Source organism: Dipodomys ordii, unplaced genomic scaffold, assembly GCF_000151885.1.
Source record: "Dipodomys ordii isolate 6190 unplaced genomic scaffold, Dord_2.0 Scaffold127, whole genome shotgun sequence".
Classification (NCBI taxonomy): Eukaryota; Metazoa; Chordata; class Mammalia; order Rodentia; family Heteromyidae; genus Dipodomys; species Dipodomys ordii.
Window position 1 is genome coordinate 1,475,065 of NW_012267343.1, and position 18,094 is coordinate 1,493,158.

The window sequence follows — 18,094 nt, forward strand, 5'->3', positions numbered from 1 at the left end:
TATGGGAAGGGGAAACAAAGGAGGAGGCTACAATGCTTGATAAGAAATGTACTCATTATCTTGCCCATGTAATTGTAACTCCTCTATACAGTATTTTCACAATTAAAAAAAACAAACAAAACAACAACAACAAAAAAAGCCTGAAGTGGAGCTGTGACTCAAGTGGTAGAACACTAGCCTTGAGCAAAGGGACAGTGCCCAGGCCCCAAGTTCAAGTCCCAGTACCAACACACACACACACACACACACACACACACACACACACACACACATTGTTTTAAGAATGTAACTATTAGGCTGGGCTCCAGTGGCTCACGCCTGTAATCCTAGCTACTCCAGAGGCTGAGATCTAAGGATCATAGTTCAAAGCCAGCCTGGGCAGGAAAGTTTGGGAGACTCTTATCTCCAATTAACCATGAGAAAACAGGAAATGGAGCTCTGGCTCAAAGTGGTAGAGTGCTAGCCTTGAGCATACAAGTTCAGGGACAACACCCAGGCTTTGAGTTCATCCTCATGACTGACAAAAAACAACAAGAACAAAAAGTAACTATTGGAAAGCTACAGAAATAACTAATTCTTTTGAATTTCTATGTGTCGGCATGCCATTTCAGGACCCTACTACTCTTACAACTCTATTCGTTTTCTATCCCTAGCTTTTCTGTATTCCAGCAAGCACTCACATTTCTCTGCCTCCATGTTTATTTACTTCTGTCTCACCAGGGCTTATGGTCTCTTTTTTAAAATGCCTCTTTCCCTTTAAAGCTGTGGCCTCCTATGCCTTCATTGGTTGGTTTTCACTTTCTGGTAGACTTGCTCCCTCCCATCCTCCTCCTCTGCCCTCTGCCCTAGTGTGTGTAGGCTTAACTTCATCCAGGTGTAGTTCAGAGTCCTAGTCCTATAGTAACACTCCAACCACCACCATAGCCTGTCATCTCTTCCTCCCTCCATAGACTGTCATCTCCTCTTCCTCCTTCCAAAGCCCTGCACATGTTACTAATACAAACTCATCTTCAATAAGTCCTTCCTTAAATTGTAAGTTCTTTGAGAGCAGAAAAGTCCTCTAATTGTTTTAAGACTTCCAGACTGGTGGTATGGTATGTGTTAGAAGTATAAGGCTCTGAGTTCAATCCCCAGTACTGCCAAAAACAAAAATAAAAAAAAAACCCACCATTATGTACAAATGCCCGTGTACTTTCAGTAGCCACATATTTCTATTAAAATCAATAAAAGTGCCACCAGATCACAAATCATTTTTAAGTATGTTCCAAGACTTGTTCGTTAATGATTCTCTTCTGACAGGTCCCAAAACAACTAAACCCATGTCGCTTTATATTTGCTTCTGTGCTAGCATCCCGCCACAGTGAATATGGTAACTCAGGATACAAGCGCCTAATAGCGTGTGCCAGGTGAGTCCTTTTCCACAAAGTGAAATGGAGATCTCAAGGTCTTACTCTGTTGTTGTTGCTAGAGACATGTTTCATATATATAGCCTAGATTGGCCTTGAAGTCACCATCCAGACTTCAGTATCCCTAATGCTGGAATTATAGGAGTATGCTATTGTGCCTGTCTATGGTCTTATTTGGGTCATTTCAATAGGTGCAGAATACATTAAAAATTGTTATTTTTATATGCAGATATAAGAGGTATTCTGTGTATGTGTGTGTGTGTGTGTGTGTGTGTGTGTGTGCGTGTGCTACTCCTGGGACTTGAACTAATGGCCTAGACACTGTCTCTGAACTTACTTCTTCAAGGCTAACACTACCATTTGAACCACAGCTCTGCTTCTGGATTTTCTTGGTGCTTAAATTGTAGATAAAATTCTCACAGACTTTCCTGCCTAGGCTGGCCTCAAACCATGATCCTCAGCTTTCAGCCTCCTGAGTAGCTAGGATTACAGGCATGAGCTGCCAGCACCCAGCACGAGGTATTATTATGTACCCATTTATTATTTAAAAATATTTTACTTTGCTCATATGTATGAATATGTACATATTTCTCTCCTATATCTTATCTTCTGATTCCCTATTCAAACAGTATAATAAGCTCAGTCTTTTACAAGGGTGGTTATGGGATATAATTATTAGCAAAACAAAATGTGAAAGATCTCTCACAGTGGTTCTTCTTCTTTAAAAAAAAAATCACGTTCAGCAAACTCTCTGGCTGTCACCAGCCACTAGTTCTCACCCTGTCTGCACATGGAAATCAGAGCTTTCAAAAATGTCCAAAGCTCAGACACCATTCATGCGAACGCATCTGCTGACTGAACACAGAGACCTAAGGTGGCCAAATATTAGTTCTCTATTGCTGCTAGGTACATTTTACAATATGTGGGGGAGTTACAAACCCTAAAATCAAGGACTTCTTCTGGAGTCTAGAAAAGAATCCATTTCCTTGTCTTTTCCTCATTCTGGAGGCTACCAGCTGCCCATGTTCCTTGGCTTATAGCCTCTTCCTCTGTCTTCAGTGCCAACTCTGCACTGTTCTCATCTTTGATTCTGACTCCTGCTTCCATTATCACAGTCTTCTCTGACTCCCCTCTCCTCCTCCTCTCATGTAAAGACCTTTCTTGAGTCCTTAGCATCCACCCAGATAATCCATAGTCATCTCTCTGTCTCAGTCCCTCCTTTAACCACAGCTGCCACGTTCCTTTTGCCATATAAACTAACAGATTCTCGGACTCATGGAATTAAAACATGGACATCCTTGAAGACCATTCATTTGCTAGCCATAGCCACTACCTGCTTTGAAAAAGCTTTATGCATTGGGGTTTAGGGATGACACAGAGTGTACCATTAATGACAGAGCCAGGACTAGAAAACAGCCTTCTTCTCTTTCTTCCTTCCATTACCCCTCAATCCTTTCTACTGTGTTCTGTTCTCCTGGACTCTTTATATTATCAATAGTAGTGGTATCTATGGATAGGATGTTCCTGTTTCTATTTATAATTTTATATGATGCCAAAGTGTTCAGTAAGAAGAATCTGGAAATTCCCCGGGCTTATCTAATCGATTAGAGTGGAAGACTTTGGTGATGACATAGAAATCTAGAAGTCCCTTTATTTCAGAAATAAGCTAAGATCAAACAAGACAGAGTAACCTACCAAGTTCCCACGGAGTTAGAGACAGATCCAGGCCTCAAACCCTGACCCCTTGATTCCTAACCCAATATTTAAACTACTTCCTTCAATTTGGAGAATCTGAGGCTATTGATCCCAAGAAACAGTGAATTGTCCTGCCTTTCAAATCCCAGCTCTTCCCTAGCAATCTTTTTGTCCTGTGCTCAATGCCCTCTCTTCTCAGGATTTCTTCCCTACCTACCTTACTTCCTGCCTTGGCAACATTCCTTCCTCCCAGCATTCTCCACATCCTCCCTAGGCTAGTTCCTGCTCTCTGTTTCCTTTCCAACATCTTTCCCCATTTTCTCACTTTTCCATGGAGATCACCTTTCCTCAGGCATCATTATCATTACCACCCTTGGAACCTATTAGCTGGGGTGGGAAGAGAGGATGATCACAGTTGTGTTTGAAGCCATATGGTGGTCACATGAAAGGTACGAGCAACTTCTAAGAATCCATGCATGGGACCCAACAGAGTGGTACCTAGAGTTGGCCTGAAGAAGGGCTCTCTTGTAATAGATTGATACTATGTAAGTAGCCTCTGTCAGTGAGCACTTAACAGGATCATCTGAAAGTTAGCTTACTTCTCCAGATGTTTTCTACAGGGCGTAGATATTGGACTAACTTATCTCTATGACTCTTACCAGTTCTAATTGTCCACAACTCTGCTACAGATAAAAAGGCTCATCAAAACTCATTTGTGTGAAAATGGAATCAGATAACTTGAGGTGTTGGGTAAGATTGGGACTGTTGGTAGAGAACAGTGGAAGGGGTGACACTAATCAAGATGTATTGTACTCATAAATTGGAATGTTAAATTGAAACCCCTTTGTACAACTACTGAAAGATATTTTTTAAAAAAACATTCATTTGGCTTATTGTCAGGAACCCTAATTCTAGATTTTGTACTGTGCAAAAGAAAACAAGAAGCTGGGCACTGGTAATTCATGCCTATAAGCCTAGCTACTCAGGAGGCTGAGTAAGCAGTTCAAAGCCAACCTAGGGTGGAAAGTCCATGAGACTTTTTTTTTTAGCTCTTCAGCTCAAGGCTAGTGCTCTACCACTTGAGCCACAGCACCACTTCCAGCTTTTTCTGCTTATATGGTGCTGAGGAATGGAACCCAGGGCCTCATGCATGCAAGGCAAGCACTCTACCACTGAGCCACCTTTCCAGCCCCCACGAGACTCTAATCTTCAGTTAACCATCAGAAAACTGGAAATGGCACTGTGGCTCAAAGTGGTAGAGTGCTAGCCTTGAGCAAAATTGCTCAGGGACAGTGTCCAAGCCCCAAGTTCAAGCCCCATGACCAACCAAAAAAGGAAAGGGGGGGGGAGGAGGGAAGGAAGGAAGGAAAGAAAGAAAGAAAATGCAATATTGAATATTCTATCCTTTGGTTTTTACAAATTGGGGACAGAATATTAAAAAAAAGTTAGTGGAATATGCTTTTGGCTCTGTGACACTGAAGTTAGGTTGGGTAAATTCCAAAAGTAACTTGCAGTCCTCATTCCTGAAAGAAATTCTTTGCCTTCAAATATTCTTTCCTGATTTAAAAAAAAAAATGCCAGCACAGTATCTGGGTTCAGAGGGTCTCTTTCATGTATTTAGCTTTCACAACCTCTCTGTTGTATTCCTAAGAAAGATAGGAGTGGGGGGAAGAAGGATTTCATTTCTCTACAACAAAATGCCTTTGGGGAAAATTGCTGGTTTTGGCAGCAGGCAAAAGGCTTCTTGAAAGGAGGATTTCTGTTCCGTGATTGAAATAGTCTCCATGGCAACGAGTCATCGAGGCTCCAATAACCTTTTCATAGGCCCTCTCCACCCGGGGGGCCCTTTCCATCCTGTCTTTGGAGTATTTGCATCTGCGAGCAAGAATTCTCTGCTTCTCCCCATCCAATTAGGGGGATGTTCACACGTCACAGCACAGTTCATAAAACCTTTTATGTTCTGCTCTAAACGGACCAGTTGGTGGAGAGTAGGGTTAGGATTGTTGAGCCAGAGATTTTTCTAACTTACATTGAGGTGGTAAATATTGTATCTAAAGTTTCAATAGGGACTGTTTCAGATTATAAGGTGAGATAAAATATTATAAGGTTGGGGGGTGGGGGCGGAGGGGGGGTATAGCTGAGGAGGTGGGAGGGAAGGGAAAAACAAAGGAGGAGGCAACAATGCTGGATAAGAAATGCACTCATTACCTTGCTCATGTAATTGTAACCCCTCTGGAGAGTATTTTCACAATAAAAAATAAGGCCCCGCCACCTCACTCATTCATATAGTGTTTTCTGTCTCACTAATACTCATTCTCTGGGGTGCCATCTATCCATTTCACCCTTATGAAATGGTCCTTCCAGTTTCTTACATTCATCCTGACTGTGCTCCCAGCTCCAACCTCAAATGCACAGCTGCCTCTCAAGCTCTTGAGGTGAATCTGGAATCCAGATCAACATAACTTACTCTCTGCCCCCGCCCCTGCCCCTGCTGCCCCTCCAGCCCCTCCCTCCTCTCCCTCCTCTCCCTCCTCTCCCTCCTCTCCATCCTCCGGCTCTGCTAATGATTCCATCAAGGCTCTGCTGCCCCAAACCAAAACCTTAGATTCCTCAGGATCATTCAAAACATGGGACATAGTTAATTTTTCAAATAAGAAAATGAGCTTAGAAAATAGAAATGATTTATGGAAAATTCTCAAAAGCCAGCCTGTTTCCTGCTATCTCCTTTCTCACCAAAATAAAACAAAAACAAAATTCCCATTTTACCCGCTTCAACTTTTTTCTTACTTATAGCCTTTGGATTATTATTTTTTTTAAATAAAATGTCTATCGTGGAAAATTTAGAAACCAGAGAAAAGCAGGGGAGAAAAGACATGGGATCGAGTAGAATCTTAGCATCATCATATAGTTCCCCGAACATTCTAGTGTATTTTTCTTCCTGTCTGTTCCTGAGTGTGTTTGTGGAATATCTTTTCAATGTACAAAACATGTTTTAATGCTGAATATAGGCCATAAAGTAACTAGAGTAAAAATGAAATCTTGATTCATATGTAACTCTGAATGACCTAACTGTATAACCCTGAACTGATTCTCTTCTCTTTGCTTGGAATGGACAACTTCTATGTTCCAGAATAATGTCCCTATGTCAAAATGAAATCCTTTATACAATAATTTTAAAAATTAATTTAAAACTGTAGCCAGGCACTGGTGGTTCATACCTGTAATCCTAGCTACTCAGGAGGCTGAGATCTGAAGATCACAGTTGGAAGCTAGCCTAGGCAGGAAAATCTGTGAGACTCTTATCACCAAATAACTACTAAAAACGCCAGAGGTAGGTCTGTGGCTCAAGTGCTAGAGCACTGGTCTTAAGAGAGAAAAAAAAAAAGCTCAGGGACAGCACCCAGGCCCTGAATTCAAACCCCAGGACCAGCACAAAATAAAAACAAAACCTTGGAATAATGAGCCACAAAGTTTATTGGGCAAGTCAAGGAAGACAGACTATGTGACTCAAAACTCTTACAACTCTAAAATGCAGAGGTTCTGAATCTATATATTATCCAGTAACAAAAAAAATGGAGATGCTAATTCATAAATGAAAGCTTGCTAAAAATTGGGATCTTCATTAAAGAGTCTTATCCATTTCTTTCATTCCCTAATCTCTTGGTTTTTTTAGCTACAAGCCCAGCAGGGAGGAGTCTTCATCTGGGTCTTCCCATGCTGTGATGGACATCTCTCTGCCCACTGGAATCAGCGCAAACCAAGAAGACTTAGAAGCAGTAAGTGTTTTCAATCTTGTTGTGAATGCTTTTGTGCATTCTTCTTTTGTGTGTGGGTTCTGGGGCTTGAACTCGGGGCCTGGGCTCTGTCCCTGACCTTTTCTTTTATTAAGACTAGTACTCTACCACTTGAGCCACAGCTCCACTTCCAGCTTTTTTGGTAGTTTAGTGGCTTTAAGAGTCTGACAGATTTTCCTGCCTGGGCTGAGTTCAAATCCACAGATCTCAGGCCCCCTGAGTAGCTAGGATTACAGACATGAGCCACTGGCTCTTTTCTGCATTCTTTCATAGACAAATTTACATCCTTTCATTTTCATACAATCTCCCAAAATAGTCTTTACTAAATAACCCTCTATCTATATTTTGATCTATATGTATAAATCAAAAACATATACTTGCGTGGTCCAAAATAATTCATTTGTGCTCAAGAGCTTAGATTTTGTTTTTTGTTTTTTTTTCGGGGGGGTCTGGTTGTGGGGCCTGAACTCTGAGCCTGGGCGCTGTCCCTCAGCTCTTCAGCTCAAGGCTAGCGCTCTACCACTTGAGCCACAGTGCCACTTCCGGCTTTTTTCTTTTTGCTTATGTGGTGCTGAGGAATCGAACCCAGGACCTCAGGCATGCAAGGCAAGTGCTCTACCACTGAGCCACCTTCCCAGCCCCTAGATTTTGTTTTTCTTCATCTTGAGTAGTACATCACACAACTGTGGTTTCATACCCATCCACAGGGGAATGTAATTAAACATAAAGATAATGAAACTGGATCCAAACATTTCTCTCTCTCTCTAGCTTGTGGAAGGAGTGGATCAACTATTAACTGATTACCAAATCAAAGACGGGCACATCATCCTGCAGCTGAACTCCGTAAGCTCCCCCTCCTCACCGTTTCTCCTCCCATCAACTCTCCAAAACCATCTTCTTTAATTTTCTTAAATGCCTGAATTTGTCCAACAGATTCCTTCCAGCGATTTCCTTTGTGTCCGATTCCGGATATTTGAACTTTTCCAAGTTGGGTTTCTGAGCCCAGCCACTTTCACAGTATATGAATATCACAGACCAGGTAATCAACTCTACCTCACCTTTAAGATCTTCAAATGATTACTTAAGTAGTCTTCACACAACCTTTAGAAATCCACTTGACCTATAAATGTTACATATTGTCTTAAAACCCACTTCATAAAAGTCCTAACTTAAACTTTCCAGCCATGGCCTTACAAGTTTTTAAAATATTGAATACAACTATTTCATGACATTAAGCAAATAATTTCATGTCTCGCTTTTCAGTTCCTTCATTTAAAAAATAACAGGACTGTATGGACCTCCACTTCAGTTTCCTTTGCCTCACACTTTTCTGTAGTGTTTGCTGTCGATATTTATTGTGTCTCTGATGAAAAATTACTTAAACTAAAAACATTCACCTTTCCTCCCCAACAGATGTATGCTAGAACTGTCCTGGCTGAATCATCTCCCCTTTCCTCCCCCCAAACACACCCAGTGGCTATAAAAGAGAGAACCTGTGAACTGAGGGCCATACCGTTTGGTGACCAGATGCTATAAAAACCCCCTTTCCTGCTGAGTGCTGGTGGCTTACACTTGTAATCCTAGTTACTCAGGAGGCTGAGATCTGAGGATCTCAGTTCAAAGCCAACCTGGGCAGGAAAGTCCGTGAGACTCTTATCTCCAATAAAACACTAGAAATCTGGGAGTGGTGTGAATCAAAAGTAGTAGAGCACTAGCCTTAAGCTGAAGAGGTCAGGGACAGAGCCCAGGCCCAGAGTTCATGCCCCATAACCAACCAAAAAAAAAAAAAAACCCTTTCCTGAAACTGAAGATAAAATTCCATCTCTGCACAAAGAGAGCACCTTCCTCTGTTCCCATCCTCCCCATCCACCCCTCTTTGTCAGTCATGAGACTTGAATTTCGGGCTTGAGCACTGTCCCTGAACATTTTCGCTAAAGGTGAGCACTCTACCACTTTGAACCATTGTGCCACTTCCAATTTTCTGGTGGTTAGTTGGAAGTAAGAGTCTCACAGATTTCCTGCCTGGGCTGGCTTTGAATCACAATCCTCAGATCTCAGCCTCCTGAGATCTGGATTACACATGGGGGCATGAGCCACCAGTGTCTGGCCCACCCCTCACTTTGAGAAGGTGACTTAACCTTGAATTCTCTCATCCTCCCAGGACAACTTTCATAGTATCTTTATCATACTTCTCACATAGATCTATTGCAGTGGTTTCTGCATGACACTGAAATTGCTCATCAACACCAAAGTGTTTTCATCCACTCATGCTTAGGTGCCTAACATAGTGTTAGATACATGCTATGTTTACAGTAAATGTGTGTTGACAGAATGATCTCACATTTGACTAATCGGCCACTGCTGAAATGTTAAATGATTGGAGAGTTGATTGGCTTACAAGACAGGTGACTCTGCCTTGGGTAGTTCTGTTTGTTAGAGTTCATGATATTGTTATCTTCTGAGCCATTATAAACCATATGTAGACACTCTTCTCATTGATATACACATTGTACATGCATACTTAAACACATTATATATGTTCTTGTCCGGCCTAAATACTTTTAATAGGCTTGTTTCAATAGGTTCACATGTAACACGATTTATTTTCTTCTTATTCATGGGAGCACCAAATACTTTCTAAGATATGAGTTTTGAACAGTAAGATATCAAGCACAGCACTGAGCTAACAAGAGGAGATTGTCTGGAGGACAGGGAGGCCCATCCAGTACTGCCAATTCATAATATAACCTGGACTTTAGCCATACATAGAAGGGTCTGGAATAGACAGTCTCTGAGGCCCTTTGTAAGAGACTCGACAAATGTGTTAGACATCAGTCAAGCCACTCCTTGTGACCATGCTTTTATTTCCACAGATAAACAGTGCACCATGTTCTATAGCACTTCTGATACCAAACTTCAGAAAGTCTGCGAAGGAGCCATGTGCAAATGTGTGGAAGGTGAGCTTCCCTTGACATGTTCAGGCTGCATACTTGTTTCAAACCGCACTCATAAAAGATCACCTTGGGGAACCTGCCCAGCCAGCTTTTGTTTCTCAGAAGTGAAATAATAATGTAATCCTGATTGATTGAGAAGAATCCTAAAGCTACTTCCTCTCTGGTCAACAGCCTGGGGGAATACAGTGGGGGGGGGGACAGAAAAATGTCATCCAGATGCTTAGGGGATGTCTTACTTTCACCTCGTCTTTTTAACATGCAACTGCAACCCAAGAGAACAGAGCCAGGGTTAGGCCCTCCTTCATTTCCCTTATCCTTCTAGGAAATGGAATTCTCTGTCAATTGTCTAGTTCCGTTCAGTCTCTTTTGGGCAAGGAAAAGACCTAGAATACACTGGTAACTGGGTTTTTTTCACCTGTTATTTTCCCTCCTACTTCCTAAGTGAGTCCTGATTATAAATCTCTTTTTTGCAGGTGGGGTTGATGGTAGGGGTTTACATTCAAAGCTCCCTCTTGCTAAACAGGCACTCTACCACGTGAGCCACACCTGTAGCCCCTTTGGCTTTTGTTATTGTTTTGAATAAGGTCTCATTCTTCCTCACCCCCAGGACCACAGTTCCCTTATAAATCCCAAGACACCTCCCCACACATGCACCAAAAAAAAGCCATCCTAAGACATAGTTCAAGGTCTGGGAAGGTGGCTCAGTGGTAGAACACTTGCCTTGCATGCCAGAGGCCCTGGGTTCGATTCCTCAGCACCACATAAGCAGAAAGAAAAAAGCCAGAAATGGCACTGTGGCTCAAGTGGTAGAGCGCTAGCCTTGAGCTGAAGAGCTGAGGGACGGTGCCCAGGCCCAGAGTTCAGGACCCACGACTGGACCCAAAAAAAAAAAAAAAAAAGACAGCTCAGGTCTCAGGTTCAAGACTTTTTTTTTTAGTTGACTGGTTGACTTTTTGGGGGGTTTGCTCTAATAATGCTTCACTTTATGGAAGAGGAGAAAATGGGCAGGTCTTAGGAATTTAGTACTTGTGAGATTATGTTGAATTGTCTCGGGGCTCATAAGAAATCATTTTTACTCCCCAGAAAAGAGGCCTTGCCTTTTCACATTAATATAACTTTTACCACTTTTCATACCATCCAGCTGACTGTGGGCAAAAGCAGAAAGAATTGGATTTGACAATCTCTGCAGATACCAGGAAAGAAACAGCGTGTAAGCCAGAGATTGCATATGGTGAGTTCAAAAGTTTAATGGAGTTCTTTTAAACATGAATTTTTAGGAATACATGATCATTTAGAAAGATCAGAAAACATTACATCGTGATTCAACATTTCATTTGTTCCCTTGAAGGAAAAATGCCACCAATTTTCAACATTAATGTGCAAATTATTTATTCCTCAGCAAAGAAATGTGATTTTCATTAAAAATAATGGAAGTGACATGCATAGCCAGCCAAGAGACTTTACCCTAATAGATCCTTTTGCATTACAGGCAGTAAAACATATTCAAAGGGAACTTTTGAGAAGCCACAGAGGTATTACATTTCAGGGTTTTGTTTTTTTTTAATTCATCCAGTTGACAAGAGCAGAGAGTGCTTTGGAAAGGTTGATTTAGAAAATATCTTTTGAAAACAAAGACAGAACTAAATAATTTTTAAGTGTTGAGCTGCAGTCCACACTTGAGGTCTCTCTACTTTGAAAGGAGCATTTTAGACTGAGTGGCTCAAATCGTAGAATGCCTGTTTAGCAAGCACAAAGCCCTGAGTTCAAATCCCAGTATCCTCAAAAGGATGCTGGTTGTCCAGAGCTCAGAGCTAAAACATCTCAGAACTAAATGTCCACAAGTATATTTGTATAGAATTTAACACTATTGTTTCCTTTGATTTCCCATTTTTTTATTTTTATTTCTGAAGCTTTCTTTTGAGGAGTGGGGGACATCTGATTGTATACTAGCTCAAATCATTTTTTTAATTGGAAAGGCATCATTTCTAAGCTAAAATAAAAATAAGTACAATTGGATTGGTACTTTGCATTTACCAGTGGTTTTCATATGTGTGTTCTCATATATGAAGGGTTTTATAAGAACCCTTGTGTGTTACCAGTATTTTGCCAGGGAAGAAATTGAAGCTTGAGGACATTAAGTAATTTGAGGAAGGCCATTCAGGAAGCAGTAGGACAGAATGTACCTTGCACTCCACTAGATCATTTCCGTCACAGTCAGCTGAATCCTTTTCATGCAAATATGGCCATAAGAATAAATTTTGTAATGGTTTCCAGTATTTCTTTCCTTTGAAATACTTGATTTAAAAACAATGTCAAGAAACTGCCCGACTTAGCCAAGACCTACTCAGTTTATAACATGCATCAGAACTTAAAAGAGAATACTTTAAGAGAATACTTTTCAGCAAACAAAAAATAATGCAGTTATTTCTTCCCTCCATTTTAGAAGTACATTAACTCTTACATATCAAAAATTTATTCTATGTTCAACAAGAAATGTACTGATCATCTTACTGCTATAATTGTAACCTCTCTGTACAGCATCTTTATAAGAAAATACAATTTTAAAAAATGAGAACAGGCTTTTCAATCACGGGAAAAAATTATTCTAATACAGAGAATACAAGTAACACAAATTTATTGTATTACCTTAAAAAAGCAGAGGGTGGGCAGGCACTTTTGGCTCACTCCTATAATCCTGGCTACTCAGGAGGCTGAGATCTGAGGATCACAGTTCAACCCAGGCAGGAAAGTCCATGAGACTCTTTTTTTTTTCTTTTTTTTTTTTTTTCGGGGGGGGGGGCCAACCGTGGGCCTGAACTTTGGGCCTAGGCACTGTCCCTCAGCTCTTCAGCTCAAGGCTAACACTCTACCACTTGAGCCACAGCGCCACTTCCGGCTTTTTTCTTTTTGCTTATGTGGTGCTGAGGAATTGAACCCAGGGCCTCTGGCATGCAAGGCAAGCGCTCTACCACTGAGCCACCTTCCCAGCCCCTCCATGAGACTCTTATCTCCAATAAACTACACAGAAAAGGCTGAAAGTGGAGTTGTAGCTCAAATGGTAGAGCGCTAGCTTTGAGCAAAAGAAGATCAGAGACAGTGCTCAAGTCCTGAGTTCAAGCCCCAGGACCAGTTTTTAAAAAAAAACAAAAAACTTTTCTTCCGGAGAAAATAGGTTATTACTAGAATAACATAAAAAATAAAATAATTTCCCCCGTCTCTCTGTCTTTCTCTCTCTATCCCTCTTTCTCTCTCTCCCACCCCGTCCTTACTCTACCATTTGAGCCAGCTTCATGGTGGTTTAATTGAAGATAAGAGTCTCATGGGCTTTTTCTGCAATCTCGACTAGGATTACAGGTGTGAGCCACTGGCGGCTGGCTATAATTCTCTCTCTTGACCTTCTACTATTATTATACTATTGCCTGTATTCACCACGAAGACTTGTCAATCAGAAATTGAGGATATTTTCATACATGTTGTAACTAATTTCCATAATAGTCAATCCTGCCACAGTGAGTTCCCCTATCTGTGTATCAAACAATGTAGATATTTATCTATATGAGGGACAGATTGAGATCAGAAGGATCTCCAAAATAGACAAACCTTTTAGGTTGTCTACTCCATCAGAAGCAAAAATGAAAGAGGTCTTTTCTGAGGTCAGAAGAAGGGTCATCCCCTTCAAGCTGATCACTGCAGAGCTGAGGTCAAACACATAATAATTCCTAAAGCTGTGAAAACAGCAGTTGAAAGGGGGGGCTCTTGTCAGAGAATTGCCAATCCAAGCAAAGATGGGTAAGGAAATAGAATCCTACCAAAACCTAAATATCAAAACCAGTAGAGCTGGGCAAGGAAGCAAGGCCAGGAAACAGTGCAGCTCCCACAGCAATGCTGACGGACAGGGAGGCCCCTCCACCGCCAGGGAAGGAAGTGTCTGCCAACATGATTCTGCTTCTCTGAAACCACTCCCCTCTGAACTGTACACCTGATTGAAGTTTATTCTGTTTGTTTGTGTGCTTATGTTATTTAACGTAGGTCTTCATCCTTATCAGCCAGCTCTAACACAGTGGCCAGGACCAATGATTCTGATAGTGAACTTGGGAAAGTTCCCTAGAAGAAATAAGATCCACTTCAGGGTGTCTACAATAGTTTGTCAAGCTTCCTTTCTTCTCTGACAAAACGTGGCTTTTTATTAGGCAAGACATCAATGGTACTCAGCCTAAACTGATTTGATTTGGGTCTTTGTTTTTTTACCAGCTTATAAAGTTAGCATCAAGTCTATGACAGAAGAAAATGTTTTTGTCAAGTATACAGCAACACTTTTGGATATCTACAAAACAGGTGAGAATTCCTTCAGCCCTCCGTTCCCCCCTCTCTTCCTTTTCCTCCCCCTCTCTCTCTCCCTCCCTCCCTTTCAACAAATATGTACTACTTACTGTGTTCCAAACATTATACTAGATACAGAAGATAGAACTTACATAACATTCCTGCCTTCCAAAAGTTTATGTTCTACTTGGAGAGATACATTTTTAAAGGTATTCACATAAATATTCCTCATTCACCCTTTTTATTTCAAATCTCTACTGTTCAGATCTCTATTGTTCCTTCCAGGACTTTGAGACTGACAAAAGCCATAAGCTATCTTCAGTCTTCAACATTTCATTTTAAGCTACTTAAAGCACTTTTTTGTGTGTGCAGGTCTTGGGGCTTGACTCAAGTCTTATATCCCTGAGCTATTGTTTACCCAAAGCTAGCGCTCTACAACTTGAAACATCTCTACTTTCAGCTTTTTGCTGGTTAATTGGATATGACAGTCTGTTGGATTTGTCTGCCTGGGCTGGCTTGGAACTGGGATTCTCAGAGCTCAGTCTTCTGAGTAGCAAGGTTTACAGATATGAGGCACTTTTTAAATGAAAGTGCTGCTGTATATATAATTATGAATAAATTTTATTTTATTAGTTTATTTTTATCTTCTCACTTCAGTGGATATAAATTCTATAATAAGTAAGGCAAAAAACTCTAAATTTCAATTACATGCTGGCATTGTTTTTGTCCTCTTTTTGAAATTCTGTCAAGTATTTCAAGACTGATAATGCTTGATTATTTCTAACCCTAATCCTAGGGTTAAAAATACTTTCCAACTTTTTTTATGTATGTGCACTGTTACTGGGGCTTGAACTCAGGACCTAATTAGCTTTTTGTTGTTGTTATTGTTGGTAGCGGGGCTTGAACTCAGGACGTGGGCACTGTCCCTGATCAGTGGCTAGATCCACACAGCCATAATAAAGCTGTGGTTTAAGCCAGATAGTCTGGCTCCAAAGTCTAACCATGTGGATACTGCCATTTTCTAGTAGCCACTCTCAGCAATTATAAGAAACTTGACAGCCTGAGAAAGTTTATTGTTGCCACATTAAAACATAAATGTGTATTTCTCAGGGGAAGCTGCTGCTGAGAAAGACTCTGAAATCACCTTCATTAAAAAGATGGCCTGTGCTAACGCTGACCTGGTGAAAGGAAGGCAGTATTTAATTATGGGTAAAGAAGCTCTGCAGATAAAGCACAACTTCAGTTTCAAGTAAGTCACCAATATTTTAGAATTACTGATTTGATTTGCATGCTAAATCACAGAGTCATTTTCTGCCTACGCTATATAATTCTTACATGCCTTGAGGCTAACCATCAAACCATTATGAACATAAATAAAGCTAGGCACTGGTAGGTCATGCCTGTAATCCTAGCTACTCAAGAGACCTGAGAGTGCAGGTTCAATTCTAGCCCAGGCAGAAAAGACCATGAGACTCATCTCCAATTAACTACCAAAAAGTAGATAGGAGATTTGTGGCTCAAGTGGTAGAGCTGTCCCTTGAGCACAGAAGCTCAGGGACAGCACTCAAGCCCTGCATTCAGTCTCAGGACCAGTAAACCCTTCCACCCTAAAAAAGGAAAGTGTCTCAAATGGCAAAGTACCAGCTTTGAAAGAAAAACTTAAGAGATAAGGTTGAGACCCTAAGCTCAAGCCCCAGTACTGGTGAAGGATGAAAAGGAAGGGGAAGGAGGGATGGAGGGAGGGAGATAGAGAGAAGGAAAGAAGGAAGGAAGTGAAAAAGGGAAGGAAGGAAGGAAAAAAGGAAGGAAGGGAGGAAGGAAGGGAGGGATGGAAGGAGGGAGGGAGGGAGGGAAGGAAGGAAGGAGGATTCTGTGTGGCTGACAGTCTAACCCCTGGGGATCTACCCACACTTGGGCTTTTCAAAAAAAAAAGAAAGAAAGAAAGAAAGGTACAGGTTTTCTCCATCATGCCATCATCACAAACACTTGGTATCATTTGTTCTTGCAGGTATGTCTACCCTTTAGATTCCTCCACGTGGATTGAATATTGGCCTACAGACACAACATGTCCTTCATGCCAAGCATTTCTAGCTAATTTAGACGCATTTGCAGAAGACGTCTTCTTAAATGGCTGCGAAGCCTGAACCATGTGTAATTTTCACTTACAGATTCCTGTTGTTGAAGTTGCTCTTTTCTCCTTACTTTTTTGTAAACATTCACAATTGGTCTTACTTAGGAAGCTTCCTCTCCTTACAATTAGTGGCACTTGCTTTTATTAGAGAAGAGCTTGAAGAGCTGTCACTCTCTGGAATAACATGGCCTTGAAGAACAGATGCTCCAAGGATAGTGGACATCAGGAGCAATCCAATGCACCACATTCTAAAATTGACCACGTGCGAATGTCTGCTGGAACCAAAAGAAGAACCCCACAGACATGCAGTATCTTACGAAAACGTGGTCTTCGCCTGAAAGAAAGCACCAAGAAACAGAAGTGATCATTAAAATTTGACTTCTCTTTCAAAATGTACTAAAAAGCATGTTATTTTATAGTAGGTTGGTGACTACTATATAAATACAGGCACACAGAGTGATGGAGAGCCTTGACAGGGACAAAGCTGACATTCAGAGCGCGTCAGCCCGCTGAGAAGGTAGGAGAGGTTATCACACCCTCCCCTTCTACTGCTCTCTCCATCCCCTGACCAAAGAAACTGGGAGTCAGAAGACCTTTGTTACATCCCTATCCAACTCCTTCTTTGAGCTTTATTTTAAACCCCCCAGCCCAAGTCCCAGTGGCTCACACCTGTAATCCTAGCTACTCAGGAGGCTGAGATCTGAGGATCCTGATTTGAAGCCAGCCTGGGCAGGAAAATCTGTGAGACGCTTATCTCCAATAAACTACTCAGAAAAAGGTTGAGTGTGGCTGTGTCTCAAGTGTTAGAGTGCTAGCCTGAACAAAAGAAGCTTAGAGATAGTACTCAGGCCCAGAGTTCAAGCCCCAGGACAGTATGGGGGTGGGGGAGGCAGAAGTGGGGGGAGGAGATTGTCTCGTACAAGCAGGCAAATAGTTACATGACATTTCATAGCCCTTTTACCTCTTAAAAAACAGAATTCCCATTGGATGTGGCAAAAATCCCTCAAATTATAGGAATCATTATTATCCCCATTTATAGATGCAGAAATCGAGGTTCAGAAACACAAAGCAGTTTTTCCAACCCAATGACAGGCAGAACTAGATAGATGTCAATCTCTAGGGCTTTCCTAATCTGAGCAAGGCTATTGTGTTCCACATACTGACACATCATGTGGTTTGTGAGGTTTAATTTTCTAAGATCAAGGCAGCATGAAATTGCAGTGAGTGAAGCATCAGAGGACCCAAGTTCTAGTCTTGACTTTGCCCCTTGCTGGTGATTTGGAACAAGACCCTTCATCACTTTGCTAACCTGGAATGCAAACACTCTGATGACTTTCCTTTATATAGCTCTAAGATCATTTTCCATTTTTACAATGGGAAACAGAAACAAAGCCAAATGGCATGGAAACATCCAAATATCATGAGTTGCTGTCTCTTAAGTGTGAAAGACGCCCAGAGAAGGAAACAAGAGGAACTTCTGATTGAGGGGGAAAACACCCATGGATACCTGGGTATGGTGGTCATTTTTGTGACTTAGACAATGTCCTTTTTTTTTTTTTTATTCTTGCTCGGATATCATTACCAAGTAGTCTTTTGTCTCTGGTGTTGGTGTTGTATAACATCAAACATATTGACTGCCGCAGCCTAGCTCCTGAGGGCCAGGCCAGCTCCTATAAACAGTGAGATCTACTTCCAATATCAAGGTCTTTGCCCTTTCGCAGACCCTCCCTGTTTTTCCAGAAAAATTCACATTCATAAAACATGCATACTGCTTCAGGGGCCCCCATGAAAGGG

General features: G+C 41.3%; 1 protein-coding gene across 1 annotated transcript in view; it reads left to right on the forward strand.

Annotated features, from left to right (window-relative positions):
• LOC105996124 (complement C5-like) overlaps positions 1-16,650 on the forward strand; it is a 73,372-nt gene extending 56,722 nt beyond the window's left edge. Inside the window, 9 exon segments of the mRNA XM_013030104.1 lie at positions 1,362-1,406; positions 6,775-6,877; positions 7,664-7,738; positions 7,829-7,934; positions 9,769-9,852; positions 10,991-11,080; positions 14,101-14,184; positions 15,280-15,418; positions 16,178-16,650. Of these exon segments, the coding sequence (XP_012885558.1) occupies positions 1,362-1,406; positions 6,775-6,877; positions 7,664-7,738; positions 7,829-7,934; positions 9,769-9,852; positions 10,991-11,080; positions 14,101-14,184; positions 15,280-15,418; positions 16,178-16,313 (862 nt within the window). The 3' untranslated portion in view covers positions 16,314-16,650.
• The last annotated feature ends 1,444 nt before the right edge of the window (positions 16,651-18,094 follow it).